We start from the raw sequence: 10,579 nt of genomic DNA on the forward strand, positions 1-10,579 counted from the left end.
GTACAATTAAGATAAAACATATATAGTGTCATAAAACCATTAACGTGGTGAAAATAAACGTGTAAATGAACTTACCTCAATTGCTTCTAAGAAACAAAACTGCATCAGGTTTCCACGAGGTCTCCTGTAAAGTATCCATCATGTTTGAGGTGAGTGAAAAGATCCATCAAGTACTGAATGCAATGCTTTCTCAATATGCCCCACCATGATTCTATTCTTTGGTTTGTTGTACTTGACCCATACATGTAACTCAGTCCAAGTGATCGTTCCTCAGAAAGTACTGTATCTGCTCAACAGTTGCATTTTCTGTGCCAGCATCAGAGCGTACTCTCTCTGGGCATCCTTGATATGTTGATACAGCTTCGACGAAATAACTTGCTACCAGCTTTGGATTGTTATTCGTGTTCCATGCATGTAGCCATATGATGTTACGTGAAAATCCATCTATGCAACCATGAATGCAAATTCCGTATGGCTTCAATTTGTCGTACCCATCGATATGCCAAACAGTATTAGGTCCCAATGAAAAGTACTTTCGGCGCTCCAGTCTTCATTTACTGCGACATTTCACACCCTGAGGGTCAACGATACCAAGCAATGTTCTTACAGTTTCTTTGTCAACAGTCAAACCATTTTCCCGACACCTTTGATGCATCCATCGATAGCCATGTAACTTACCAGAGGTTTCACATTCAGACAGGATGAAGAGAGCGACATCAACCACTTTTGATTTTCCTTTTCTTCGAAAGAGTTTCATTTTTGCAAGTTTTCTTTTCAGTGTGCGTTCACTTATCAAAATCTTGTGATCATGAGCCAGAAAATAAAGAATGTCTTTATTGCTCAACCCTAAGCATACGTACGTCTGAATGATCTTAACGCACATCTCCATATTTTGATCTTTATATAGTTGTTCCAATACTGCTGTTGGCTCTATTTATACCATTTAAGTTGAAATTTCCAGTTACTTAGTGGAAATTGCAAGAAACCTAAGTGGAAATTTCCACATACTAAGTGTAATTTTCCAGTTATTAAGTGGAATTTTCCAGTTATAAAGTAGAAATGTCCAGTTATTAAGTAGAAATTTCCAGTTACTATGTGGAAATTTCCAATTAGTAAGTGTAAATTTCCAGATACTATGTAGAAATTTCCAGTTAATAGGGATGTGAAAAAAAATGACATGGTCCTAATAGGCTTCCGTACTTTTAAGATATTTGACTCCATGATTACACCTATTCTGTGTTATGGATCTGAGATTTGAGGAACCACTTATTGCAAACAAATTGAAACTGTAAGACTTTTCTCAAAGTCAGCAAGTATACCAACAATAGCACTGTGCATGGAGACTGGCAGACTCTCACAGCTATATAACTAGATCAGCAATGTACTGGTGCAGACTGATGCAGCTTCAACACCATAGCTTTCCTTATCAAGCCTACCAAATGCTCAAATCTCTTGGTGATGATATAATACATCTACCTGGGCATCACACATAAGACTAATCATTTTTCACTATGGGTTTGGGTTGTATGGATCTCGCAAGAAATTGGCTACAGTAAACATTTATATCGATCTTCAAGCAGTGATTTTATGATTGCTTCCTTCAATCTGGCGCACCTCACTTGACTCTTCATCTAAATGTAAATATTATTCACAATTTAAATCTTTACTTAATGTTGAACACCTCGTGTTAAAACTGATAATTTTAGCTAGCTACAGATGTTGGAAATTTAGGTCTTGATCAGCTGTGAAAATTAGGAAGCAGATGTAGGAAGACGCCCGACCGTTTTTGAATATTGCACAAGTCGTCAACTTAGCATCTATCCTTCTTTGAGTGGCATATTTAGAAGCTGCTGAATCCGATAAGGACAAACTTTATGGATGAACAAGTTATTTATTCGGGAGATGCGACGTTTCCATGCAGATTCTTGACAACGATACAAAAATCTGTATCGAAACGTCGTATCTCCTGAATACATGTATAGAAGTTGTTCATCCATAACGTTTGTCCTTAGCATCTATCCTATTTCATGTTGGCGGAGATAGGGGAGATTCGGTATCCAGTGAGTAGCTGAGTACATGTTAAACTCCCTGATCTCCTGTACTATATAACATTTAAATGATCCATTGAATGACTTACTGTGGCTGTTAACATACATCGTTTGAACAAATCCGCTGCTTGCATGATTTCGTTATTCGAGAACAAATAACGAAAACGAAAAATGAAATTGAAGATACCGTATCTTAAATATGTTGTTCCCAGTCTGAATAACTAAACCGGGGTTGGTTAGTGTTGCATTATTCAAAAGTACTGAATTACTTAACAGTTGCTTGGAGATAGATTATCATAGAATTGATTGGACATAAACTGAACAAGAAACCTGGTTCTGGTTAGCTTTCCGGTATTCAGAAGTGCTGAATACTTGAACAGGTGTTTGGATATGACTATCTTATTTTTTATAGATCTGATGGGCATTGAGTGAAAAACGAAGCCGCTGCTCATAAGAGAACCAGCTTGGGTTATGTTTTCAGTTACAGATTAAGTCAAAATCCATGCGCTTAAAGCAACAGTCAATTGTGGGTGAGTTGCACGTAGCTAGGCGGTCGACTTGCGTTCAGCTTGGCTTGAAACTAGCATAATGCATGTCCAGTCCGTCTGGTGAAACTCCAGCTATGATCCAATTCAACAACGGATTTTGTGAACAATGGCAACAGGTGCATGCTGTCAGTGCAATTTCAGTATTTTCGGTCCCGTGAGATGCACTGAGTCTGGGTGTCTTCATACCAAAAAATGGAAAGATCAGCTGCTGCAATTGATAAGTACAATGTTCGTAAGCGTATTAAGCGAAAACTGACAGAACAAGTTCGATCCAGGTACATTGTCACTATACTTGCGAGGATGGACCTGTTTACTAAAGCGCCACATGAGATCTTGAGTTCGAATCTCTGAATAACTCGATCATTCGCTCTGAATATATGGTTTTTCGTTTGCCGGGGCCAGTGTTAATGTGTTTCGCTAAACTCCGAGAACAATATATCAAAAAGAACCAACAACTCTTGAATCGCTTCACAATATTATTAATGCACATCTCTGGGCTGTGATATGTGTGAAAGTTTAAAAAAAGCCTTCACGGGTCGTGGGAGCGTCAGCTGGTCCCATTTATCGAATAGATCACGTCCAAAATGACGCTTCACCGCAAAGACAGCACATTCTTTCAGAGATCTGGGATTCGTCACGACTACTTTGAGACTCTTGCTCAAGTCTTTGTCATCCAGTACTGATGAAAATTCTTCCTGTGTCGGAAAGTACCCAGCAGCTAAAATGAGGTGAGCTATATCTGTATGTCTCAGCGATAACGATGTAGCAAACGGGGTCTTTCTGTCAACTTCCACCTTAGTCAGACACGCGTTCATGTCGACAACGAGGTAGTAGGCGATGTCGTACAAACCACACAAAGCGGCCAGGTGCAACGGAGTGTTGCTATATTTATTTTGTTTGTTAACATCCACACCCATTCGGCACAGATATTTCACTATATCGAGTTGACCGGACATTACCCCTAGATGTATCATACTATTGCCTCTGGGAAATACCCCTTCGACTTCAGACCCAGCGTTAATAAGGATTTTAACAATGTCAGTGTTGCCCAGAGATATTGCATAGGCAAGCGGTGTGAGGTCTTTCGGACATCTCAACTCCAAGTCTACACCACGAGACAGGATGTACGAACAGATGGACGGTTTGTTGAATTCTACAGCAGTGAATATTGCCTGTTCGAGCGATGGATCATCTGTCCTGTCATACAGATAGGCAACCAGCTCCAATGAACCGCTGACGATAGCCCAGAATAACGCCGAACCTTCCCCCTCGTCGTTCAACTTCACACCATAGTCATGTACAAGAGATTTCACAATATCCACTCGCTCAGCACAGATAGCAACATGGACAGGTCTCTTGAGAAAGTTGTCTACAGAACAACATTCATTAGGATCAAAACCGGACGATATGAGCGCTCTGACAACCTCCATGTTCCCGGCGCTAACAGCCATCCCTACAGGTGACATTTTCGGTGCTGGATCCGTCACCCCTTGGTAAATACATTGACTTGAATGGCGTCTCTCACCCTCACACCGAAGAAGACGCATGACTCCATCGAAGTCGCCACGCTTCAGCAACTTCTTGATCTCGTAGACACAACTCTCACAGAACATTTCGGTTACGGCCACGATGTCACGGAGAATGATACTTGACTGGGAGCGTAGAAAGTTCAACACTAAAGACAGACGGTTATGTCATCATGAAGTATTCGACTCGTTTCACCTGTCAGAACTAAATGCTTCGAGTAAACAAATGGACGCCATATTGATCGCTAAGGAAGTTGTGTTTAAGGGACATAACTCATGTCATGCAAGTGCACCGGAGTTTATCTTGTAAACGTGTCCAATAGAAATTGAGTTCGAATATGACAAAAATATAAACCAACAAGAAAAATCGATTTATTGTATTTTAAAGGGCCCATCTGCATGGCATGGACGTATCGTTATTTAAAATATACACACAAAAATAGTTTTATTTGCTGTCAGATCACCCCTAAAAGAAATTTTTTAAAAATTCTAATTTGGGTGGGGACGTAAACGGTTTAGCCAGATCTATTTTTTACAAATACATATATATGATCACATTGCTCTCTTTAGAAAAGAGGGACCGAATCATCAGGTATGGCATTCTTTGAACATTAGACTATGTTTAGTCCATTTTTAAAATTTGTTCAGCAAATTTTAGGATGTATGTCCATAATGATATAAAGTCTATTATAGGAGAATTACGAGGTATGAAGTCAAACAACTTGGACTGGTAATTTAAGTTGCAGTATTCCGCGACAACAAAATCAACATGTTTGTTATTGGTGAAAGTGAGGTGTGCAGTTTCATGGGATCAGTCTAATGTTTTAGTAGGTAGACAGACAGAAAGTAGGAATAACCGATAACCGACTATTCTAAAATAATACATTTAAATCGTTTACTCACATAGTGAGAGGAAATAAAAGACATGAATACTTCAATGAAACGGAATTTTCGACGATGGGACAGAGATTAGTATAAAAATGTTTCATTTGTGCTTTCCATCAGAAAGCAATTTACTATTTGATAGATATGGACATTTTCATATTGCAGGAACAGTTTTAATGCATTCTGCAACTTACACATTTTATAGTCCCTTAGTAAAACTTTTGACTGGAAATATCCCACCACCAGAAACGGCCGGCTGATGATGACCCCTACCCTCAACTTCCCCTTTTGTGATTGGTGATTGGTATCCTCAGAATGGTGATTAGTATCATTATAACAGACTGGGGATCGGATGGACACATGCCAAACCACTGTTTGTGTGGCGCATAAAGCTGTATATATTTGTTTGTTTCTTGTTTTAACGCCGCACTCCATAATCTATTCCAGTGATTAACAGCATGATCAGCCTGACCACCCGATCCCTGCAGGTGCCACGTCAAACATGGGTTGCTGAAGACTACTTTTAACCCGGATCTTCTTAAGTCCATAAAGCTATACTTTTGTGGAATGCTACCTGAAACAACTTAATAACCCACCTGCATATGCTCAGAAATAAATATGCAAATGAAGTTACATGAATGTATAGATAAATCGCTAGTGTCGTGATATGTTATCACCAAAGCTTTACACAATCGATTAGGCATGGTGGTTTAAATGCACCCAAAACACTCGAGACAGCTGCATTTAGTTCCCGTGAGTGCACGTGTACCCGATAAACTCAGGACTTTGAGCACCGACAGACCAGGATGTGACACAAATAATCACATATCACATTTAGCAAATCACTGATAGCCCCTTGTCACTTGTTTACACCCAAACCGGGTCAACAGAATAAACTGGGAATAAACTTTGTGAATGTTTCTAACTTTAAACATGGCCTACCTTGGTGTGACAAACACGCAGCAATAAAATACCAACGACACTACAAGTGCTCCGCTTCCTGGTTCATCTGATAACCTTTGTTATCAGGGCTGGTCAGATTGCAGCTAGGATTTTACTATCGACATACTTTGTTCATTACATAGATTCGTTCTCGACTCGTGAAAATCCGGGTTAGAATTGATCTTCAGTAATTCATGCTTGTAAGAGGCGACTAACGGCATCGGGTGGTCAGGCTCGCCGACTTGGTTGTCCCAATTGCGTAGATTGATGCTCATGCTGTTGATCACTGGATTGTCTGGTCCAGACTCGATTATTTACAGAACGCCGCCATATAGCTGGAATATTGCTGAATGCGGCGTAAAACTAACCTCGCTCACTCTAGGCCCAAACATTGGTGTTATTGTAGCTGACTGAGCATAATTGATAAGTACTACTGAGCTTTTGAAACTTGAAGAGTTCAACCTAGAGAGTTTTAAACGTAAGCGAACAGACTGATCCTTATTAACCACAGCTGAAATCTTTTGAAATGGGCAGTTAAGGATTCTTTGCCAGAAAGAAGTTAGAAAGATAGAGAATAGGTAAAATATTTTTTTAAATTCCAGTGCAGCTATGCAAATATATGTTACTAATATATTCTACTAGGGGGTGTAAGGTCATCTATGCTGGTAGACAGGTAAATGCTATGAATTTTGAGAAATTGTCCCTTTTATTTCGTTCACGCCTTCATATCTGTTAGGAATATGTATATTGATATATATATGGGCCTGTGGCCTTCATACGTAATAGACCGCCTCCGTGGTGTAGTGGTTAGAGCGTCCGCCCGGAGAGCGGAAGGTCGCGGGTTCGATCCCCGACCGCGTCATACCAAAAGACGTTAAAATATGGTACTTGTTGGTCCCTGCCTGGCGCTCGGCAATAATGGGTACAACAAGGCTCGGAGTCAGTATACTGTGTCTAAGTGGGTATTCATGCTTCACTGCGGCATGGTATCTCAGTGATCATGAGCTAGCACTATAAAACCAGCTTAAGTCTGGGCTAGTACAAGCAGCCGCACATACACACGCATGCACGTCGTCATATGAGCGAAATATTCTCAAGCGCGACGTTAAACCCAATTTCACCTCACCGCACCTCACCTCACGTCACCTCATACGTAATAAAGATTTTGATGGTGATGATCATCAACACTGCAATAAAATGTAATGTTTTATTTTTGTCACTTGGGCATATCTCTGTAAAAACATGTGACAAAATAACAATTTAATCATTATCCATGTAGTATCTGTAAATAGTTAATTTTTACTATAAGTCTTTTTAAAAAGTGTAAAATATAATACACAGAAATAGGAAAACAGGACGGTACAAACTTCTGCATGTGTATCTTGAAGTACTGTTGTGGTCGTATTCTTGGAGAACTGGATCCATGTCGTGTAGGAGTCCATATATATATATTTCACGCACACACGCACACACGCACACACGCATAACCCGATGATTGATATATGTATCAGATATGTAGAAAGTCGAGGACAGTGGTCTTTATCAACTCCAAAAATAGATTCCACCGGGAGGAAGAGACGAACGAGGGGCATACACGAACGACTTCAGCACCAACAACCAGCGTCAACATGAGGACAGGGTGGATGAGTGGCCGAGTTTAGTTTTACACCGCTTTTAGCAATATTCCAGCAACATCATGGCGGAGGACACCGGAAATGGGCTTCACACACTGTACCCATGTGGGAATCGAACCTTCGGCGTGACGAGCGAACACTTTAACCACTGGGCAACCCAACCATCCCTACAGGGTTTACGTGACGTTATGATGATTTATATAGATCACATAGGTTTGAAATTGATGTTATGTTTGTGGAATGTTGGTTTGATGGTTGTTTCATGTGGATGCAGTATGAGGATGTTTGAGTCATGTGGATGCAGTATGAGGATGTTTGAGTCATGTGGATGCAGTATGAGGATGTTTGAGTCATGTGGATGCAGTATGAGGATGTTTGAGTTCATGTGGATGCAGTATGAGGATGTTTGAGTCATGTGGATGCAGTATGAGGATGTTTGAGTCATGTGGATGCAGTATGAGGATGTTTGAGTCATGTGGATGCAGTATGAGGATGTTTGAGTTATGTGGATGCAGTATGAGGATGTTTGAGTCATGTGGATGCAGTATGAGGATGTTTGAGTCATGTGGATGCAGTATGAGGATGTTTGAGTCATGTGGATGCAGTATGAGGATGTTCGTATGTGGATATGAATTTCGTAAGTTTCATGAACATAGGCCCCGATCACAGGCCCTCGTCTCATTGCGAGGATTAATGACTTAAAAAATATTGGTTTTAAGATAACCCCCGACTTGAAATGCTTCACAGTACAATACATCTTGTCATGATGTATTGTACTGTGAAGCATTTGTGTCATGATCTATTGCACTGTGAAGCATTTGTCATGATGTATTGTACTTGATGTATTGTACTGTGAAGCAATTCAAGTCGGGGGTCATCTCAAATTGTTATATTTGTTTATAAAATCTTTAATACTCGCAAAGACACGACGGCCTGTGGCCTCGATCGGTTATATTTTATGCCGGTGTTTTCCAAAATAACGAATCTTTCATACGCCATGCTTTCTCTTTCAGAAGGTTATGTCCATGAAGTCACCAGGGGCCTCTAGGGAATGTTAGTGAACTCTGTTCACCACAGGGCGTGGTTAAATATCCCTATACGTGTTAATGTAACACATACGTCATAAGATTCCCATTCAGAGTACAACCAAAAGGTGTACGGGTCTTTCAACAGACAGCAGTGTGTCCATTATTTTGTGAATCACAAGATGTTCATCAAGTTTCTGATATCACGTGTCCTCTGTTCGTTCCTCTCAGTGGCCGTCCGTTTCTTCTTGAAAGATTGCTGCATCAGCATTCTCTTTTTCTCCTGGAGGTCCAGCATACGATCCTCAATCGTGTCCTCAGATATGAACTGAAACAGCAAATACACAGCACGCCTTATAAGATCATCACATAAAGAGTATTATTAGATATTTACTATCACGAATCGAGATGGTTTACCCAAGTATATAAGTAATTGTGTTAATAGTCTCTGATTCATTAACATACATACATTAAAAGCCAGACTGCAATCTCACTTTTTTTAATTATTTGATATGATCACTATGTACAGAGTAAGTAAATACAGACGACGTAAATAGAGGTTGTAGCTTGAACTTCCATTAACGACTCAACGTGAGAGAGTCAAGTTTTATGACGCTTTTAGCAATATTCCAGCTCTATCACGGCGGGGAACACCCGAAATGGACTTCACACATTGTACCCATGTGAGGAATTGAACCTGAGTCTTCAGCGTGACAATTGCTTTAACCACTGTGCTACCTACCCCATCGCACCAACGACGCAAAGTATGGTGCTATAATATTAAGTATAGTTACAGAAAGATGTTAAACATCAATGGCGTTTTGAAATAAAACTATCTAGAAAGACCCAGACTGGTTTGGCTTTTTCTACATATGCAATGGTTGCCAATGCATGAGCATTCCTCAAGACCCTAAATGGAATGCTCCGAGAAGGGAACACGTGACCAACCTTTGTGATGATGACATCTTTGGTTTGGCCCAGGCGGTGGCATCTGTCGAAACACTGTTCCTCCGTGGCCGGGTTCCAGTGCTGGAAATCACACGTTTGGTTACATTACACAGTAGACATTGTTAGCTATTACACAGACAGAGTGAGTGAGTGAGTGAGTATGGTTTTACGCCGCTTTCAGCAATATCACGGCGGGGGTCACCAGAAATAGGCTTCAGCATTGTACCCATGAGGGAAATCAACCATTAAGGGTACCCCACGGCTGCTGATATTATATTGAAAGAAGATGTAAAACAAGAATTGAGTACTCTCAAGCAAGTTTCCTTACTTGAGATTACCTACTATTTGCAGACATAACATTGATGAAAACCATATGGCCTTTGTATATTACAGATACATTATTTGGGATATGATGTAAGGATCGATGTCATGAGTGTGTTACGTTTATATTTGATTTTTCCTTTAGATTGAACATCATTGTGTGACTAAAACAGTTCTATCAGTTATGCTTAGCCTGTTGGTTCAACTACTCCAAACCATCTGATTGCTCTTCTCCTTGTCTATACGTGGTCTAAAATTGAGAACTGGCTGAAGTCTGGCTACCCACCGGCTCCATGAGAAACACCCTGGACGCAGCAGTCAGGTTGAGGCCCCCGCCTCCCACGGAGGGAGATGAGGAAGATGGTGGGCGACCCAGGCTCGGGATCAGAGAACTTCTTGACAGCTTCCATGCGCTGCAGTAGGCAGACATTTTACCATCCAGTCTCACGAATTTGAACTTGAGCTCCCTGCAGGTGAAATTAAGAACAATCAATAGCATTTTCTAATAGTCTATATGTGATATCTAAGCACCACAAGAGACAAATCTGTTCGTTAATCGGACCAGGCAAAGCAAGTGTTTGCCACTAATGTGGCAATGTCCACCGCGCTAAAGAAGAATGAAATTTTTTTAAAATATTTACTACTTTTTATTTTTTGGGTCACATACAAGATGCCGCAAAGAAATGACCGGTGTCTGCAAAA

General features: G+C 40.5%; 2 protein-coding genes across 2 annotated transcripts; both read right to left on the reverse strand.

The window, feature by feature from the left end:
- Window positions 1–3,075: 3,075 nt before the first annotated feature.
- On the reverse strand, window positions 3,076–4,209 carry LOC124292373 (serine/threonine-protein phosphatase 6 regulatory ankyrin repeat subunit A-like). The gene has a single exon (XM_046729460.1). It carries the CDS (start codon window positions 4,207–4,209, stop codon window positions 3,076–3,078), a length of 1,134 nt encoding a protein of 377 aa, XP_046585416.1.
- A 4,275-nt stretch (window positions 4,210–8,484) lies between these two features.
- Window positions 8,485–10,344, reverse strand: LOC124292382 (helicase-like transcription factor; the record flags this gene model as incomplete). Its single annotated transcript, XM_046729466.1, has 3 exons — window positions 8,485–8,936; window positions 9,557–9,637; window positions 10,164–10,344. Coding segments are annotated over 3 exons (415 nt in total), but the record flags the coding sequence as incomplete, so codon positions are not given.
- Window positions 10,345–10,579: the final 235 nt, after the last annotated feature.

The sequence above is a fragment of the Haliotis rubra genome, unplaced genomic scaffold (assembly GCF_003918875.1).
Source record: "Haliotis rubra isolate DU_JTF1 unplaced genomic scaffold, ASM391887v1 Scf1136, whole genome shotgun sequence".
NCBI classification, from domain to species: domain Eukaryota; kingdom Metazoa; phylum Mollusca; class Gastropoda; order Lepetellida; family Haliotidae; genus Haliotis; species Haliotis rubra.